Genomic DNA, 21,271 nt, shown 5'->3' with positions numbered 1-21,271 from the left:
CCCAAGTACCCTGCTTACAGATTCAAGGCTTGCACAAACGTGAGAGATCAGCCAGACTTAGATCACATCCAGAACCTAGCTTTCAGGGAGGCTGGGAAAAGTCCTTAAATTTGTAGTCTCAGGGCACCTGGGTGACTCCGTTGGTTAAGTGTCTGACTCTTGGTTTTGGCTCAGGTCACGATCTCCGCGTCATGAGATCCAGAGTGGGGCTCCACACTCAGCCTGGAGTCGGCACGAGACTCTCTCCCTTCCTCAGTCCCTCCTCCAGCTTGCACATCTCTCTCTCTTTCTAAAAGAAAATGAATAGATAAATAAACCTTTTTTGAAAAAGAAAAAAAAAAGGGCTTGTAGTCCCTGCAATACGGAAAAGCTGCTGGAAGAGGGTTGAAGGAGATTTTGAACATGCCAGTCGTGGTGCTCATCACACCACGTCTCAGAGGAGCCAGATTTAAATGAGAGCAGCATTTTCGAAAGCCTTCCAGCTCTCACTTCAGCTTTTGCAAACCCTGTACTTCTCTGTATTTATTTTATGCAGAATCGACTCCCAGGCCACAAGTTTTTGTTTCTTTAGTTTCTTCTGCGATATCTTTTTCTTCTGGATGAGCTCCTCTTCTGGTTTGGGAAAAACCTTCTATTTTTCAGTTAAGGATCATCATCTCAGCATGGTAGGGAGAGCTCATGGCTGGGTTCGTTTGACCAGGAGCCCCATAAGTTCTACACTGCATCTCTGGGGCTTTGTGCACTTGGATGTGCTCAGTGATTCTCAGTGACGAGAGAATCTGCCTCTAAATCCTTAAGTTCAGCATTACCCTATGCATTTTTAAGCACACATGGTAAAAATCTAGCACTGCTTTTGAGCCCCCCAAGCCTGTGCCCAGTCCCACTGTTTGGCCCAGACACACCTGCCAGGTCCACCACTGTAGCAATGGAATGGCACACGTGGCTTCTGCAAAGTGACATCTTTCAGATACCTGGGGGCTTCTCAGATATGCATGCCCTTGATGGTCTGGGCAGTTTCATGTGAGTTCTTAAAGTGAGCACGAAGATTTGAACCTCTTGATTTGCATGATTTTGTAGGGTTTTCTGGGTCAAGTGACTGGCAAACCATTTTCAGAGATAACCTGAGGCCACTTAGGGGAAGCTGAAAACCCTGTATGTATCTAGTGCTGCATTTCTTGTCTTTGGTCTTTTCTCTGCCAAGAGTGAAACCACCGTCTTTCTCCATTTCTTCTGCATTTCATCAAAGCATGTTCCCTTCCGTTTATCTGTTCTCTATGTTAGGAATATAGAAGCTATATAAGAACAAGTTCATCAAAGGTGAGCTTTGTCAGAACTCAGGGCTGTGTAACGTACATACACATGCTTATCATACAAATGTTTGTCTCATTGAGTTCCTCTGTCAGGCAGTCGCTCCAGACTGCTTTGAGGAGGTTTAAAAGGGAGCATAAGAAATGCAGCTGGGGGGCGCCTGGGTGGCTCAGTGGGTTAGGCCTCTGCCTTCGGGTCAGGTTGTGATCTCAGGGTCCTTTAAAAAGAAAGAAAGAAAGAAAGAAAGAAAGAAAGAAAGAAAGAAAGAAAGAAAGAAAGAAAGAAAGAAAGAAAGAAATGCAGCTGGAATGAGCTACATTGAGCATCTAGCTTATGGACCAGAGGGGAGTAGATGTTTCAAACCTCACTGGACCTGTATTATTTTCTTTTTTTTTAAAGATTTTATTTATTTATTTATTTGACAGACAGAGATCACAAGGAGGCAGAGAGGCAGGCAGAGAGAGAGGAGGAAGCAGACTCCCCGCTGAGCAGAGAGCCCCATGTGGGGCTCGATCCCAGGACCCTGAGATCATGACCTGAGAGGCTTTAACCCACTGAGCCACCCAGGCGCCCCATGTACCTGTATTATTTTCTGTGACTAACTAAACAGCTAATTACAGCTCTCTAATTATCTTTGGACTTTCTTTACCTTAAGCTGATTTCACGATCAGGATTTGTCTAGATAGACCTCCGAGGCTTGGGATTTTATCTGAGTTTTAATGTTTTCCTGGTGCAGGGCACAGGGGAACCCCCAGACTATTATCCAAAGTGATTGTGCACCCCCTCAAAAACAAAACAAAACAAAATAAACCCAAACAAAAACAAAAAAAGCAAAGTGCCATTTTGCCAGTTTTGCCATTTTCTGTTCCAGCCAGCAGTACATGCAGTGTTTTGAATTCTCCACATTGTTATCTGACTTTTTATTCTAACCATCCTACTGGATATGAAGTGGTATCTCATCCTAGTGTAGATTTGCATTTCCTTGGTGACTAATGATGTTGAGTGTCTTTTCATGAGCTTATTGGCCATCTGTCTGTTTTCTTTGGAAAAACGTATATTCATCATTTGCCCATTTTAAGTTATGAGTTGGGTTAGTCTTTTTAGTATTGACTTGTAAAAGTTCTTTACATGTTCTAGATATAAGGATTTTTTAAATTATTTATTTGACACAGAGAGAGAGATCATAACTAGGCAGAATGAGGCAGGCAGAAAGAGTGGGGAAGCAGGCTCCCTGCTGAGCAGAGAGCCGGATTCAGGGCTTGATCCCAGGACCCTGAGATCATGACCTGAGCCGTAGGCAGAGGCTTAACACACTGAGCCACCCAGGCGCCCCCTAGATGCAAGTTTTTTTTTATCACATAAATGATTTATAAATATTTTCTCCCATTCTGTGAGTTTTTTCATTTTCCTGATAATATCCCTCAAGGCTCAAAAGTTTTAAATTTTGATAAACGCCAATTGATCTATTTCTTCTCTTTGTTGCTTTTGTTACTCGGGGTTTTGGTATCATATCAAGAACTGGCAAGTCAAAAGTCACAAAGATTTACTCCTATGTTACCTTTTAAGAATTTTATAGTTTTGTCTCTTACATTTTTTAAAGATTTTATTCTTTTTTAAAAAATATTTTATTTATTTATTTGACAGAGAGATCACAAGTAGGCAGAGAGGCAGGCAGAGAGAGAGGGGGAAGCAGGCTCCCCGAAGAGCAGAGAGCCAGATGCGGGGCTCAATCCCAGGACCTTGAGATCACAACCTGAGCTGAAGGCAGAGGCCTAACCCACTGAGCCACCCAGGTGCCCCTAAAGATTTTATCCTTATGTAATCTCTACCCCCAACATGGGTCTCAAATTTTAAAACCCGAGATCAAGAGTCCATGCTCTACCAACTGAGCCAACCATGTGCCCCACCTCTTACATTTTAGGTCTTTGACGTGGATGGAACTAGAGGGCATTATGCTAAGTGAAACAAGTCAATCAGAGAAAGACAATTATCATATGATCTCACTCATGTGGAATTTGAGAAACAAAACAGAGGCACATAGGGGAAGGGAGGGAAAAAAAAAAGATGAAATCAGGGAGGGAGACAAACCATAAAAAAACTTTTAATCATAGGAAACAAACAGGGTTGCTGGAGGGGAGGTGGTTGGGGAGATGGGGTAAATAGGGCATTAAGGAGGTCACATGATATAATGAGCACTGGGTATTATATATAACTGGTGAATCACTGAAGTCTACTTATGAAACTAATAATACACTGTATGTTAATTAATTGGATTTAAATAAAATAAAGTTTTATGGACCATTTAATTATACCACACACAAAAATAGACTCAAAATGGATGAAAGACCTCAATGTGAGAAAGGAATCCATCAAAAAAAATCCTTGAGGAGAACATAGGCAATGACCTCTTCAACCTCAGCCACAGCAACTTCTTCTTAGAAACATTGCCAAAGGCAAGGGAAGCAAGGACAAAAATGAACTATTGGGACTTCATCAAGATCAAAAGCTTTTGCACAGCAAAGGAAACAGTCAACAACACCAAAAGATAGCTGACAGAATGGGAGAAGATATTTACAAATGACATATCAGATAAAAGGCTAGTATCCAAAATCTGTAAAGAACTTATCAAACTCAACACCCAAAGAACAAATAATCCAATCAAGAAAAGGGCAGGAGACATGAACAGACATTTCTACAAGGAAGACATCCAAATGGCCAACAGACACATGAAAAAGTGTTCAACGTCACTCAGCATCAGGGAAATACAAAACAGAACCACAGTGAGATACCACTTCACAGCAGCCAAAATGGCTAAAATTAGTAAGTCAGGAAATGACAGATGTTGGGGAGGATGCAGAGAAAGGGGAACCTTCCTACACTGTTGGTGGGAATGCAAGCTGGTGCAGCCACTCTGGAAAACAGTATGGAGGTTCCTCAAAATGTTGAAAGTAGAACTACCCTATGACCCAGGAATCGCACTACTGGGTATTTACCCTAAAGATACAAATGTTGTGATCTGAAGGGGCACGTGCACCCAAATGTTTATAATAGCAATGTCCACAATAGCCAAACTATGGAAAGAATCTAGATGCCCATCAGATGAATGGATAAAGATGTGGCATATATACACAATGGGGTACTATGAAGCTGTGGAAAACCCCGAAGTCTTGCCATTTGCAAAGACATGGATGGAACTAAAGGGTATTATGCTAAGTGAAATAAGTCAATCAGAGAAAGACAATTATCATGTGATCTCAATGATATGAGGAATTTGAGAGGCAGGGCAGGTGTCATGGCAGGTAGCAGGGGACAAATGAAACAAGATGATATTGGGAGGGAGACAAACCATAAGATACTCTTAATCTCAGGAAACAAACTGAGGGTTGCTGCAGAGTTAGCAATCTAAAGATTTATCTAATCTAAAGATTTATCTTTGGACAACAAAAATAATGAAAATGACATCAGCATAAGGCCTAACTGATGTTGATCACTGAATATATACTTACGTGTGGCTCTAAGAATAATTGATATATTTAAGGAAGACCAAGTATTTAATGGTTGTGTGCTCTGACATTATGAATATTAAATTATGAAACCTATGAAAAAGTAATACCACTATAGTATAACAGACTATCATTTCTGTATTATGGAAAAAACTAAAAGAAATAGCTGCAAGTAAAATGATCAATAATAGTCTATTCTCTCCAGAAAGACAGAGAAAAAAAAGCAAAGAAATTACATAAGAAAACTTCCCGGAACTGGAAAGTGTGAGTTTCTACAATGAAATAGCCTCCCAAGTAGTCATCAAAAGAATGAAGAAGAAAACACCTGTATCAAAGCACTCGTTCCTGACATTTCTAAACAATGACTAATAAAGGATGCTAAAAGCTGCTATAGAGGAAAAACAGATGCATAAAGAAGATAGGACTCAAACTGACATTGGACTTTCAGCATTAACTTTAAAAGCTAGAAGACTGTAGGGATGCCTGGGTGGCTCAGTCAGTTAAATGTCTACCTTTGAAGATATGGTCCATATATATAATGGAATATTATGCCTCCATCAGAAAGGATGAATATCCAACTTTTGTATCAATTGGATGGGTCTGGAGGAGATTATGCTGGCGAAATAAGTCAAGCAGAGAGAGTCAACTATCATATGGTCTCACTTACTTGTGGAGCATAAGGAATACCATGGAGGACATTGGGAGAAGGAGAGGAGAAGTGAGTTGGTGGAAATCGGAGGGGAAGACAAACCATGAGAAACTGTGAACACTGAGAAACAAACTGCCGGTTTTGGAGGGGCGTGGGGTGGGGGGTTGGGTGAGCCTGGTGCTGGGTATTAAGGAGGGCAGGTATTGCATGGAGCACTGGGTGTGGTGCATAAACAATGAATCTTGGAACACTGAAAAAAAAAAAAAAAGTCTCCCTTTGGCTCAGGTCATGATCCCAGGGTCTTGGGACGGAGTCCTACCCTGGGCTCCTTGCTCAGTGGGGAGCCTGCTTCTCCCTCTGTCTGCCACTCCCCCTGCTTGTGCTCTCTGTCTCTCTCTCTCTCTGACAAATAAATAAAACCTTTTAAAAAAGGCTAAAAGACTATAGAATAGTGTCTTCAAAATTCTATGGGAAGTTATTTCCAATGTAGAATTTTACATTCCCAAGTAACCTGCCTTACAGAAGGTAAGAGATAGAGATTTTGAACAAATTGAGTCTCAAAAAAATTTCCCTCTCATGTATACTTTCTCAGGAGGCCAATGGATTATGTACTGCACACCAAATGAGGCAATTAGCCAAGATAAAGAAAAACATAGGATCCAAAAAGGAAAAAGTCCCAAGATATTTACAAAAGGAAATCCCAGAATGACAGGTACTAGGGTTAGGGTCACCCAGGCCATTAGTGGTCAAAACCAGGGATATTTCAGTAAAAACAAAACAAACAAAACAAAACAAAACTGGGGCAAGAGTGATTTCTGATTTATCTGGCCATATTGGAGGGAGTTTTGAAGCTCTACCAGAATCTGTGCATGAATTAGTAATAAGTACAACAGAAAGCAAATTTTAAACTGCAGTGATTCTGAACTATACAGAACACACTAGGGTTGTTGGAGGGGAGGTGGGTGAGGGATAGGCTAAATGGGTGATATGTATTGAGGAGGGCACTTGTGATGAACACTGGGTGTTATAGGTAACTGATGATTCATGAAATCCCACTCCTGAAACTAGTATTACACTATCTGTTAACTAAACACTAAAAAAAATAAACTGCAGCAATAATTAGAAACTATTAGGAGTATTAAACAAGTTTGTCAAAGTTGTACAATCAATATAAAAAATCAATTGAATTTCTATACACTTATCAATGAACAATCCAAAAATGGAATTAAGAGAACAATTCCATTTATAATAGTGCCAGAAGAATAAAACACTTGGGAATAAATCTAACAAAAGAAGTGTAAGACCTATGCTTTAAAAATTATAATACATTGTTTGAAACAACTAAAGAACCTCTAAATAAATGGAAAGATACTCCATTTCCAAGGAGCAGAAGACCTAATATGTTAAGATGGTAGTATTCCCCAAATTGACCTACAGATTAACGTAATCACCATCAGAATCCCAGTTGGCTTCTTTGTAGAAATTGATAAGCTGATCCTAAAACTCACATGGAACCCTAAAGAGCCAAAAAAGAACAAAGTTGGAGGACTCCCGCTTCAAAACTTGCTACAAAGTAGCAATAATCAAGCCAGTGTGGTCCAGCATTATAATAGATACATAGATGAATGGAACAGAATTGAGAGTCCAGATATAAACCCACTTATTTATGGTCAAATAATTTTCAACAAGGTGCTGACACTATTCAATGGGAAAGAGAGCTTCTTTCAACAAATAGTTCTGGAACAATAGTACCCACATGCAAAAGAATGAGATTGGACCCTAATCTCACATCATTACAAAAATTAACTTCAATAAATCAAAGACCTAAAATGGTTTGGGCGTTTGTTTGTATGTTTGTGGTTCAGTTAGCTTTTTTTTTTTTTTTAACTTTATTTAATTAATTTATTTATTTACTGGAAGCAACTAAGATATCCTTTATTTTTTTATTTTTTTATTATTTGCTTCAGGGATACAGGTCTGTGAATTATCAGTCTTACACAATTCACAGCACTCACCATAGGACAAACCCTCCCCAACATCCATAACCCAGCCACCCTAACCCTCCCCTTCCCTGATATGGGACTCAATCCCAGGACAACAGCAACAGCATTTCCTTATTCTTAAACGTTCAGCAGGGAGCCTGCTTCCCACCTCCCTTTCCACTGCTCCCCCTGTTTGTACTCTTTCTTTCTCTCTCTCAAATAAATAAATGAAATCTTAAAAAAAAAAGAAGTAGTTTCACGAACTAAAGGTATTAGTGTTTGCTTTGAGTTTCTTCTTCAGGGAATCCCAAACGGATGTTGGTTTGTCTTTGCCTATCATCTATTTATATCTCCCACTTTCTAATTTTTTTTTGTAGGACATTTTAAATGTCTGCAAATTCTTTTGTATTCCTCCCTTTAAGGGGTAGAACCTAGTTTCCCTTACCTTGTGTGAGGGCTGGACTTAGTGACTCACTTTTAACGAATAGAATATGTTAGAGTGCATGATGAGCGACTGGGTCACCACAGGCCTCACAGCTTTCTCCTTGCTCTCATTCACGAGTCATGTGCTCTGGCAAGCCAGCTGCCATTTTGTGAGAACACATCAAGCCAGCCCCATGAAGGGGCCCACACGGTGTACCTTAGGAGAGAGAGTGGGCCAGGACTGCTTCCCTAGCTCTGTGACTAGTCTATTGTTATTTTAGAGTTAGACATGGATGCTTGGGTGGCTTAGGCAGTGAAGCTTTTGCCTTCAGTTCAGGCCATGATCCTGGGGTCCTGGGATCGAGTCCCACATCGAGCTCCCTGCCTGGTAGAGAGAGTCTGCTTCCCCCTCTCCCTCTGCTGCTCTCTCTCTCTCTCTCTCTCTGTCAAATAAATAAATAAATAAATAAAATCTTTACAAAAAAAAAAAAAACAAAAAACAGAGTTAAACAATATTGCCTTGTGCTTTCTGAAACTAGATTTTCTGCCTCCTTCCCCACTTTACCTGGATCTTCTCTTGCCTTTGCCCACAATGTCTCTGTGCTGCTTCATTTAGATTCCACCCCAGCAGACTCTTCTCTGAGAGGGACTTTATTCTGCAAAAGAGATTCCATTGGTTAGTGCTGAGGCTTAGTAGGGCCAAACAGCCCCATATAGTCTAACTTTTCTTTTGCCTTCACCCCTAGGAACCCCTTTCCAGTTCAGCACCACTCCCCCAAAAGTTCAATTAGCTTTCAATGCTGAGTGTGGACATTTAGATTTTGGGATAAATACCTTTGGCAGTTTTGATAATGAGTTTATGGGCACTCAGTGCCACCAGAAGATCCTATCTTTGCCTGCTTTCTACTATCTCCTGCCACTTGCTGATATCATGTGGGTCTTGCTTCTGTCAGTTAATCAGCCCTCTCCTTGTACTTGGGAATTCACAGGATACCTTATTAGTTTCATAGTAGATCACTCTTATGCATTTGTGGTGGTGGTGGCTATTGCTGGAGGATTAGGTAGATTCAAAATGATACCACTTTATTCTTGCACAGAAAGTATCACATTCTTAATTTCTAGAAGGTCTTCTGTTCTCTGGATTTTCCCTTTCTTACATCTGGTTCTTGGTTTATGGACCCTCCATCAACACTTCACTCTCTAAGTACAATAGTGAGTTTTAAAAAATCTTTTATTCTCCCTACATTGTCCTTATTCTCTCTAAATTCCCTTTTTCTTATTGTTTCTGCATCTCATTTTCATGTCAGTCTTCCCTCCACTATCTTGAGATCTTTGGCCCTTGAAGCATATATAGAATTGGGTATTTTTTTGGAGCTCTGTGTATATATGGAGGACTTCTCAGTCAGTGAACATCTCTGTAATTGCTTGGTATAGGCAAATTTATGTAGTTGAAGGACACTGCACAGTCAGTATTGGTTTCCCTAGATTGGTGTCCTCCCATATGCTGCGATGGGGTGGGGAAGGGGAGGTTCAAGCTTGGTTGCCAGTGTGTTCTAAGAAGAACTGAAGGGGAAGTTGGGGGAGGTCTCATGGTTCCATATACAGACCTTACTCAACTTCCCTATCCAAAAAGATACTCAAAACATGACCAGTGTCTGAGTCCAGATCTTCAATGATTCAAACTGTCCTGAAAATAAACTTTCTATCTTCTGCCAGGGTGGGGAAGAGGTCATCTCTGTCTGCCCTGGTGTGAGAAATAAAATTTATTTATTTATTCTTGAGAGTGGGAGAGAAGGTGAGAAAGCGTGCGAGCATGAGTGGGGGTGGGGGGGGAAGGGGTACGTGCAGAAGGAGAAGCAGATTCCCTGGTGAGCAGAGACCCCGATGTGGGACTCAATCCCAGGACCCTGGGATCATGACCTGAGCTAAAGGCAGATGCTTAATGGACTGAGCCACCCAGGCAGAAATAAAATTTAATTGTTTAGGTGGGGACACCAGACTGCTCGGTCAGCAGAGCATGCAATTCTTGATCCCGGGTTTATGGGGTTGAGCCCCAGGTTGGGTGTAGAGATTACTTAAAAATAAACTCTTAAAAAAAAAAAACAAAAAACTTCTTACAAATTTTTAACTAATCACTTTGTCCTCAGTCCACCCATACTCACCTCTTCCTTCAGAGTTACCTGGTACAATTATTGGTTCATTTACTGAGTCTTTTGGTATACTGAAATTTTAAAAAAATTTGTTCCTCAACGCTTACATGCACTTAACTATAAAATCAGTTAAATTCTTCCTTACGCTCTCTAGATTCCAAAATTTTGTTGACATCTAGCCAGTTGTCTTCGTCCTTAGAGATTTATGAAGTGATTTAGAAAAAAAAATCCCTTAATTATTATTTAAGTGGGGTTCAAAAGGAGTGCAGGCAAATACTATTTATCTCTGCCATACTTTTAATAAATTCCTTTTCTGCTTAAACTGAGAACAGTAGTACTAACAATAATGCTAGAAATATATTTACAATAATGTGTTTTCTGGAGAAGAGTTCTGAGTAAGGCTCAACTAAGACCACCAGATATATAACTCAAGACCCTGCATGCCACCATAATACTTTTGTAACAATTTACCTAGGATTTTTACTTTATACTCAGAAAATATATTTAGGCATGGATATTAAAAAATCATATCATATCACACTTGTACATACATAAGGAAAATAAAAGCTGAAATTATGGTATGTCTAAGACTTCCTTACATTTAGTGTTCTAGTTCTCTGTATCATATATATAAAATTCTTAGTTGTGCTAAAACCCCCATATTACGTAAAGTTTATTGTATTAACCATTTTTTAAAGATTTTATTTTAAAGCAATCTCTATATCCAATGAGGGGTTTGAACCCACAACCCCAAGATCAAGAGTTGCATGCTCTACCAACTGAATCAGCCAAGTGCCCCTCATCTTAACCATTTTTAAAGGTACAGTTCAGTAGTTTTAAATATATTCATATTGTTGTGCTACCCATCTCCATAACTTTGTCATCTTATAAAACTGTCATCTTATGAAACTCTGTACCCATTAAACAACTTTTCATCTTCCCCTCCGCTCTGCCCGTGGTAACCACCATTCTATTTTCTGTCTCTATGAATTTGACTAGATTCCCCCCACCCCCACCCCATAAGTGGAATCACACTGCCTTTGTCTTTTTGCGACTGGTTTATTTCACTTAGTATAATGTCTTTAAGGTTTATTCATGTTGTTGCCTGTGTCAGGACTTCCCTCTTAGTGAAGCACCTTTTGTCGAGAAAGAATGATGCATTTCCCTTTAACAAGCATCAGTGAAAATATGATTCACTCTGAAACACTGGATCAGAAATGTTAAGTAATGTTAAGCCCAAACCTGAGGATGGAAAAGGAAGAAAAGGCATTTCTCACTTTAAATAAACATAAATAAATAAACAAACAAACAAATAAATAAATAAATACAGCTTAGATGCAAGAAAACAACATGCCAACTGAATATTATCCTTGGAATTTCAATGCAAATAACCTTATCTAGTGATAATATAGTAAACATCCAAATAATAACTGCTCAATTAATGTTGCTAAGTCAAATTGGAGTGCCAGCCCTTAGTTTTCCTAAAGGCCTCTTAAATGAATGTGTCTGATCATAGAAGAAGAGACAAAGCCGAGTTATCTGCGGCTGTAGTCTGGTTGTTACGTTGTGATCTGCAAATTTCCCAATTCCGCTTCTAGGCTTTGCCTTCACACTGTAAAATCCAGTGCAGGGACAAGGGAAAATGGAAGGTTGTGTAAGCCTGAGTTGGTACGGGAAGCTGGAGTACTTGTTCAAGTTTGTATATAGAGAGGAATTTCCGGAACACATCCTGGAAAAAAAGAAAAAGCAAAAAGATGTTTTTAGAGTGAGCATGGTAACCTACTTCTTACCCACTGTATGTTAGTTAAGTAATGTGCAAATGCTTTCTGCTTGGCACTCACATGTCTGCCTTCCTTATACTTGGTCCTTTTCTACCTCCCTGGCTTCCTGTCTGTTGTTTCTTACCCTTGCCTTTCTCTTATTTCTGCCTTCCCCTCCCCCATCCCCTCCAACTTCTGTTTCCTCTTCTGTCCCCCGAGTCCTGAATCCTGCATCCTGGGTTGTATCTTGCCTCCCCCACCCCCCAACACCGCCCTTCCCATTCTGCTCACAAGTGTGCTCCTCCTCAGAGGACCTGGAGGGGCCTCCCAAGCTGGGTGGGGTTTCACTTGGGTAAATTACCACATCCTGGAACACCATCCAGTAGTGTTTTCTTAAGACTTGGGAACTGAAGTCAGCTTATTTAGTGGGAGAAAAAGTGAAACCATTTAGTGGGATGACACTCTAGAGAAGGGCTCTGTGTCCACCAAAAGCTGCAATTGCATGACAATGACCATGGAGGTAAATCTTGGAGGGGGAGGCCAGAGGACCAACCAAAGGACAAGGACCCCTGAGGTGGAATCAGGATGGGACGGCCAGGGCTGCTGGTTGTGGCTGGGTTCATTGCCAGAGGTCTTTTTTCTTTCCCACTCAACCCACTGAGGCTAGGTCAGCTGTGGGCCTGCAGCGGGCGGCTACTGTTTGGTTCCATTGCTGTGTTCCTGGGTAAACCTGGGCTGCTCCCTGCTCTCATTTGAAAAGAAAATGCAAAAAGAAAAAGATGCCCAATTATGACTTCTAAAATTTTAGTGCTCCAGGTGTATAGAATATTGAGTTTCCCTAGCATGGAGGGGGGCTCTCCAAGGTCATTTTTCGGAGCCCCTGTGCAAAATGTTCTTGAGTCCTTCTAGAACATACTATTACAGAAAGACCTATTTTATAGGAAGAAGCCATGAACATTGTAATTTCAAAAATACCTATTAGGGGAGTGCCGGGGTGGCTCAGTCGTTAAGCATCTGCCTTTGGCTTGGGTCATGGTCCCAGGGTCCTGGGATCGAGCCCTGCATGGAGCCCTATATGGAGCCCCACATTGGGCTCCCTACTTAACAGGAAGCCTGCTTCTCTCTCTCTCACTCCCCCTGCTTATATTCCCTCTCTTGCTGTCTCTCTCTCTCTCTCTCTGTCAAATAAATAATAAAATATTAAAAAAAAAAATTAGGTCCTGTACCAAGGACAGGATCTAAATTTTATTAATGAAATCTAAAATTCTAGGAGTGGGCTAGGGATGGGGTAACTGGATATTGGACATTAAGGAGGGCACAGGATGTAATGAGCACCGAGTGTTGTATGAGACTGATGAATCACTGACCTCTAACTACAAAATTAATAATATACTATATGGTAATTAATTGAATTTAAATTTTTTAAATGCCCCCCAAAATCTAAAATGCCATTGGCAGTTTAAGTATTTAACCCTCTTTTAAAATGTAGGCAAATCCCAGGAGGGGCAATAGATTGACCCTTATGACTCTTTAGCCTCAAATCACACCAGACCCACTCCTTACCTCCATCTCCACATCTTTTGCTCCAGGAAGATCAGAATTCACTGCTGGAGCCAACCCTAGGCTTTTCCCAGCCTTTATTTTTGGAGACTTTTGAGCTTGTTTTTTCTGCCTGGACCACTCTTCCCTCTCTCCTCTTTTTAGCTAACTCCCCAGGCTAAAAACCCGGGCTCCAAGTCTGTTCTAGGAGGCAGGCGCAGTCCATCAAAGTCTTCCCTGACTTCCTTGGTCCCTCCTCCCTGGCAGCCCTTACCCCAGTGTGTTCTCCGACTTACAGGTTAAGCCTCCATCAAAGACAGGAGCTATGTCTTGCTCCTCATCGACTCTCCCATCTAGAGCCGCATCTGACCCAGAGTAGGCTCTGTTTATGGAGTGAGTGAAAGTTTTACTGCCAATGTGTTTTCCATGGGGGAACGGAGGGGGGCTGGAGTGGAAAAAGGGAAGATGCCCGGAGAAAAAGCAGCAGTATGTGGAGAGAGGAGCCTGGGCTCACTGAAGGCAAACTCTTCCTGGGCAACAATTCTGCGAAGGGTCAGACAGTTGAGAGGTATGCTAAATCCTCTTTTACTGTCGTCCCTTGAAGGTAACTGTAATTGACAGCTGAAATTTCAAATGTATTGACACATCTGATGCATTTGCCCAAGTGGTTTTTAATGACCCGTTATCTCACATAATAAAATAGGGCAAAGTTAAAAACCAAGTTTGTTTTAGATTTGTATCTGCCACCATCTGTTGGTTCCCGGATCCTGGGTTACGTCATTCTTATTTTTACCTTAAACATTACCAGTAGTAAAAACAAAGGAAAGGGGGAAATAAAAACTCATGCAGGGAAATTCTGATTTCACACAGACTTGACAGAGTCTTTTTCTTCTCAGTAATCCTAGAAACAGAAAACAACAGGAAGATGTCTTACTGAGACAGGCCCCCTTCAACTTGACCATGAGTCAAACACAGAAGAAGAATTCCTCAAATGGAGAAACTAAACCCCGGACCTCATTTCTCAACAGATTCCTCAGGGGCTCAAAATTCATGTCCTCCAAACCTGAAAGCAGAAAAGAGAGCAATGACCTTGAAACAACTGATTTCCAACCCTGCAACGAGACACAGAAAACAGCCACCTTAGATACTGGTAAACTTCTGACTGCTCTTACTTCTTTAATTTTTAGAATAATGCTTTCTCCTAAAGAGACTGTATGGGTTAAACTAAAACTAATCTGAGTCTCTATTCGAAGAGTTTACTGTGTGACTTAAATGCTTTAAATATTTTGCTAATTTGACTTTTAAATGATCAAAAGTAACACTACTGGAAGGTATAGAGAAAATACCTTGTTTCCTTTCATTCTAACACAAATGATTCTTTCTTCAAGATTCTTTTAGTCTTTTGTTCATATGCATGCATTTATGGCCAGTCAGGCAGTCAACAAACCTGGAGTCACTACCTTTTGTATGACAGTTACTGTTGTGTTACAAATGCGGCCACAGAGAAACAGGACCTTGTGTACACAAAGAACCCAATGCACACAATTTCAGCATGATAAGTGACCGGAAGAAAAATACGGCAGGCTAAGGAGACAGAGGATGGATGGGGTCCTACTTTAGATGGGATTGTGGGGAAAGTCTCTGATTTGGTGGCATTTGAGCAGAGGTCTGGATAAAGTAAGCCAAGGAGAATGGAGGAATAAAGCCAGTCACGTGTACGTCAATGGCAGTAGGTTCCCAGACAAAGGGAACTGTAAATGCAAAGGCCCAAGGTGGGACTGGGCCTGGCATGCTTGAGAGTGAGCCCAAGGTCAGGGGTGCTGAAGCAAGAGGAGTGAGGAGAGAGGACAAGAGCAGGAGGACAGTCATGGAGGTGCCTGGGGGCCAGAGCAGGCATCTTTTACACTTATAATAGCTTACAAATCCCTCTTGAGCTTACAGGGATCTGTGATATTACTTCTGCAACATACGATTATATTGCTTAAGCCTAGCATGGCAGACATGCATAAAATGATGTTCATATGCCACCTTTAACAGCTATTCCATGCATATGCCATAACTACTTAAGCTCCTTTTTTGTCCTTCAGTGACTGTTTTTGTCTTTCCCTCTTGCTTGTACCTGGCTTCATTGTATTTCAGCCTTTTTTTTCTTTTTTAAGATTTTATTTGACAGAGAGAGAGAGATCACAAGTAGGCAGAGAAGCAGGCAGAGAGAGAGGAGGAAGCAGGCTCCCCACTGAGCAGAGAGCCTATGCGGGGCTTGATCCCAGGACCCTGAGACCATGACCTGAGCCGAAGGCAGAGGCTTAACCCACTGAGCCACCCAGGCGCCCTTCAGCCTTTTTTAAAAATATAAATTCTTGGAACAGAGATTATAGATTCAAGGGTTATGAAAATAAATAGTGCCAAATCTCTCCCTAAAGCTATATGTCATATGCAATACCATTGGCATATTATTAGATTAAGTGTATTTTTTAAACATCTTAAACTTCTTATGTAAACATACACAGCAGTAGAGAGAATAGTCTAAAACAAGTCTCGAAGGAGTCCCCATGATCACTTCCCCCCATCAGTGATCAACCCATGGCCAATTTGTTTCATTTATACCTACCTTTAATTCTGTCCAGTTATTTGCATCAAATACCAAAAATAATATCATTTTATGTGAAAGTCAATTAAGTATATTTAAATATATTTTGGAAATAGGAAGTTAAAGTCTACTTAAAAAAAAAAAAAAAGGACAACCTGTATCACAAGATTGTTGATACTTCTTCTGAAATAGGAAACAAAGCTTCGGGAACCTGGGTCATGAATGCCACAACCATGATGAAATTGACCGTGCAAGGCCAGGCATTGGTTATCCTGGCTGTGCAACACTGGCCACTCAACCTTGCATGGCTTCTCCATTTCCACTTCTCCCAAAATTCAGTGGCTCCTGGAGTCATGTCAATTCTGCCCTCAAATGGCTCTGAGAACTGGTTCCTCCTCTCTATTGGTGTTCTGGCTTTCACTGTTTTTTTGCCCAGACAGCTGGGACAGCTTCCTCACTAGTTTCCCTATTTCTGGTCCAGCTCCCTGACCAGCTTGTCCTCCACTCTGCCACGGCTTGCTCTCTCTAAATCACAGACATGATGTCTTTCCCCTGCTTCAAATCTTTCCCCAAGTCTCTCTTGCCTTGGAGAGAGTCTACACTCCCAAGCACGGTCTTCAGGGTGTTTATGATCAGATGGACCTCTCTTCATGTCCTCTGCCTTCCCCCAACCTCATGTTCATCCTCTACTCCTGACATTGAGATTCACTTGCAGTTTCCTGAACTGGCCATACATATTCTTTCAAAGGGGTTCCCTGGGCTTATAAAGACCTTTCTTTATGTCACCATGCTCCTTCTGCACCCCTCCTCCACTTATCTCTCCCTCATGTCCACCCACCTGGCTGACTCTCCCTCTCCCTTAAGGTGTAGTTCATGTATCCCTTCCTCTTGAAAGCTTGCCAGGACCTGTCCTGGGACCTGAGGTACTTATTATCATACCATGTGTTCCCAGGGACCCTCCGCACACCTCCACCATTGCATGTCTCCTCTGTGTGGTGGGCATGGCTTTCGTGTTTGTCTCTTCCATTAGACAGGTAGCTCCTTAAAAACAGGAACTTGTTATCTTGGTTCCCTGTACAGTGCCACCCATGTTACAAATGTGTAATCATGTTTTATGAAACTACTAGGATTCTTGGTTGTTCATAAGCAAGAAACCAACCCTTACAGATGTAGGTCGGAAAGAACTTAATGCGAAGATACTGCTTAGCTCACAGGATCACGTGGAGAAGGCAAAATCTTGGTTCAGCCGTAAAACAGCCAGGAAAAGGCTCTGAATCACTCCATAGAACTGCTCACATGTGACAACTTTGTCCTCTTCATGGCATGTCAGTCATCCTACCTCAGCCAATGGGGAGCAGTTCTGACTCAACTGTTTTATGTCTTGAGCTGCGACATTTGCTATCCTTTAAGGAAATGGGTTTATGCATTAAAAAAATGATATGTGTGGTCTGCAAGGACCTGTCCAAGGACCTCACAAATTGGTACTTGTATTTATACTTGGGAGTTTGATAAGATTTATCATGTTGACTTATTTTGGTCATTAAGGAGTTTAAAGCTAATATTCATTCATTCATTCAATTATCTGTGCATTCAACAAATATTAATAGAATAACTCTCACATAACAGGCACTGCAGAGTCCCATCTCCCTTGGGAGACCCCAGTAAATGAGAAGTGAACCAGGTAGGAATTATAGTTTCTCTTTCCAGACAAGTAAACCGAGGCTCAGAGAAGTTCAGTGACTTGCTCACCTGAGGGGCCCATGATTTGAACCAGGTCTTCCATTCATGCTATCTTAGACTTGCCAGTCATATCCAGGATTACAGAGTGCCCAAGTAGGATGCGGTATGAGGAGATTCCTGAAACTGTCAATTGGTAGGTCACTGCTGGTGACCTTTTTTTTTTTTTTTCTTAAATTTATTTGACAGACAGAGATCACAAGTAGGCAGAGAAGCAGGCAGAGAGAGAGGAGGAAGCAGGCGCCCTGCCGAGCAGAGAGCCCTATGCCGGGCTCGATCCCAGGACCCTGGGATCATGACCTGAGCCGAAGGCAGAGGCTTTAACCCACTGAGCCACCCAGGTGCCCCTGCTGGTGATCTTTGAGAAACAATTTGTTGGGATAGGTGATTGTGGTCACCAGAACATAGAGGGTTAATTGGCAAATGGGGTGACGTGGGACCAGCAAGCCCAAACCACCCTTTCCAAACATTTGACAGTAATCATTTCCTAATGATGGACCAAACAGTAGCTTGAGAAAACAGAAGCTTTGGTGAAGCTGGAACTTGAGCACGGTTGTAGTTTGAGCCTATGGAGATATAAAGCTCAAAAACAGAAGGGAGAAAGCATCAGATAGCACACACACAGTTGTTTTTTTTTTTTAACATAGAAACTCTAACACAAACATACATACAATGCGCTTTGGAGCAGACTGTTCTGGGTTCAAATTCTGACTTGCTACTTACTAATTGACAGGCTCTCTGTGTCTCATGTTCCAAACCTATGAAATAGTGTGATTGTGACTCCTTGCATGAAGTTTACACAAAACATCCTGTACCCATTGGCACATAAATGTCAGTCCCCCGGGGTGCCTGGGTAGCTCAGTGGGTTAAAGCCTCTGCCTTCAGCTGGGGTCATGATCCCAGCGTCCTGGGATCGAGCCCCGCATCGGGCTCTCTGCTCTGCAGGGAGCCTGCTTCCTCCCCTCTCTCTGCCTGCCTCCCTGCCTACTTGTGATCTCTGTCTGTCAAATAAATAAAATCTTTAAAAAAAAAAAAAAAAGTTAGTCCCCCACCCACCACTCTCTTCTGCTCCACCCCAAATTAGGATTGCCAGATAGAATACATGCAATATTTGGGACATACCTTTACTGAGCAATGATTCCTTGTTTACTTGAAGTTTAAATTTTATTGGAAAGGCTGTTTCTGTTTTATCTAAATCTGGCAATCCTACCCAAAATAAAATGCGATCTATTCAATCAATGCACGATGCAAGTGAAAGGCCAGAGTGAAGACGCAAAATGGTGGATGGTGCTGTCTCCTACTGGCAGAATGTGGTAACACCAACCATCCTGCAAAGATGAACGCAGTATAGGTGTTCTCTTAAAAACAGCCAGTCAGTGGTGATAGTGGACATCCCTGCCGTGTTCCTGACCTTAGCGGAAAAGTTCTCAGTTTATCCCCATTGAAAATGATATTTGCTGTGGGTTTTTCATAGATGGCTTTGATGATATTGAGGTATGTGCCCTCTATCCCTATACTGTGAAGAGTTTTGATCAAGTAAGGATGCTGTACTTTGTCAAATGCTTTTTCAGCATCTATTGAAAGTATCACATGGTTCTTATTCTTTCTTAATGTATTGTATCACATTGATTGATTTGCGAATGTTGAACCAACCTTGCACCCAGGAATAATCCCACTTGGTCGTGGTGAATAATCCTTTTAATATACTGCCTGATCCTATTGGCTAGTTATTTTGGTGAGAATTTTTGCATCTGCGTTCATCAAGGATATTGGTTTATAACTCTCCTTTTTGATGAGGCCTTTGTGTGGGTTTGGGATCAAGGTAAAGCTGGCCTCATAAAATGAGTTTGGAAGTTTTCCTTCCATTTCTATTGTTTTGGAACCGTTTCAGGGGAATAAGTATTAATTCTTCTTTAAACATTTGGTAGAATTCCCTTGGGAAGCCGTCTGGCCCTGGACTCTTGTTTGTTGGGAGATCTTTGATGACTGCTTCAATCTGCTTCCTTGTTATGGGTCTGTTCAGGTTTTCTTTTTCTTTTTTCTTTTTTTAAAGATTTTATTTATTTATTTGACAGACAGAGATCAGAAGTAGGCAGAGAGGCAGGCAGAGAGAGAGGAGGAAGCAGGCTCCCTGCTAAGCAGAGAGCCCTATGTGGGGCTCCATCCTAGGATGCTGGGATCATGACCTGAGCTGAAGGCAGAGGCTTTAACCCACTGAGCCACCCAGGCGCCCCCTGTTCTGGTTTTCTATCATAGTATTAGAAGTCCTAGCCTCAGCAATCAGACAACAAAAAGAAGTAAAAAGCATCCAAGTTGGCAAAGAAGTCAAATTCTCACTCTTTGTAGATGATATGAAACTTTATGTGGAAAACCCAAAACTCCACTCCAAAACTGCTAGAACTCATATAGGAATTCAGTAAAGTGTCAGGATATAAAATCAATGCACAGAAATCAGTTGCATTTCTATGCACCAACAGCAAGACAGAAGAAAGAGAAATTAAGAAGTCGATCACATTTACAGTTGCACCCTAAACCACAAGACACCTAGAAATAAACTTAACCAAAGAGGCAAAGAATCTGTACTCAGAAACTATAAAGTACTCATGAAAGAAATTGAGAGAGACACAAAGAAATGGAAAATCATTCCATGCTCATGGATTAGAAGAAAAATATTGAGAAAATGTCTATGCTACCTAAAGCAGTCTACACATTTAACATAATCCCTATCAAAATACCACCAATTTTTTTCAAAGAAATGGAACAAATAATCCTAAAAATTGTATGGAACCAGAAAAGACCCCAAATAGCCAGAGGAATGTAAGAAAACCAAAGTTGGCAGCATCATGATTCCAGACTTCAAGCTCTATTACAAAGCTGTAATAATCAAGACAGTATGGTACTTGCACAAAAACTGACACATAGACCAGTGGAACAGAATAGAGAGCCCAGAAATGGATCTTCAACTCTATGGCCAACTAATCTTCGACAAAGCAGGAAAGAATGTCCAGTGGAAGAAAGACAGTCTCTTCAGCAAATGGTGTTGGGAAAATTGGATAGCCACATGCAGAAGAATGAAACTGGACCATTTCCTTATACCACACACAAAATAGAGTCAAAATAGATGAAAGACCTCAATGTGAGAAAGGAATCCATCAAAATCCTTGGAGAACACAGACGGTGACTTCTTCGACCTCCGCCGTAGCAACTTCTTCTGAGAAACATCGTCAAAGGCAAGGGAAGCAAGGGCAAAAATGAACTATTGGGACTTCATCAAGATCAAAAGCTTTTGCACAGCAAAAGAAACAGTCAACAAAACCAAAAGACAGCTGACAGAATGGGAGAAGATATTTACAAATGACATAACAGATAAAAGGTTAGTATCCAAAATCTATAAAACAACTTATCAAACTCAACACCCAAAGAACAAATAATCCAATCAAGAAAAGGGCAGGAGACATGAACAGACATTTCTGTAAGGAAGATATCCAAATGGCCAACAGACACATGAAAAAGTGCTCAACGTCACTCAGCATCAGGGAAATACAAATCAGAACCACAGTGAGATACCACCTCACAGCAGCCAAAATGGCTAAAATTAGTAAGTCAGGAAATGACAGATGTTGGGGAGGA

General features: G+C 41.2%; 1 protein-coding gene and 1 pseudogene across 2 annotated transcripts in view; one reads left to right on the top strand and one right to left on the bottom strand.

Annotated features, from left to right (window-relative positions):
* Positions 1 to 490: 490 nt before the first annotated feature.
* Positions 491 to 1,108, bottom strand: LOC122910099 (annotated as a pseudogene).
* A 13,166-nt stretch (positions 1,109 to 14,274) lies between these two features.
* The window catches only part of LRRC31 (leucine rich repeat containing 31), a 28,398-nt gene continuing 21,401 nt past the window's right edge, over positions 14,275 to 21,271 (top strand). For both annotated transcript variants that reach the window (XM_044255106.1, XM_044255105.1), the window contains exon 1: positions 14,275 to 14,464. In XM_044255106.1, the coding sequence (XP_044111041.1) occupies positions 14,275 to 14,464 (190 nt within the window). The remainder of the gene's footprint in view (positions 14,465 to 21,271) is intronic.

This window comes from Neovison vison, chromosome 6, assembly GCF_020171115.1.
Source record: "Neovison vison isolate M4711 chromosome 6, ASM_NN_V1, whole genome shotgun sequence".
In the NCBI taxonomy this organism is placed as follows: Eukaryota; Metazoa; Chordata; class Mammalia; order Carnivora; family Mustelidae; genus Neogale; species Neogale vison.
This window is presented reverse-complemented; position numbering and strand designations above follow the sequence as displayed.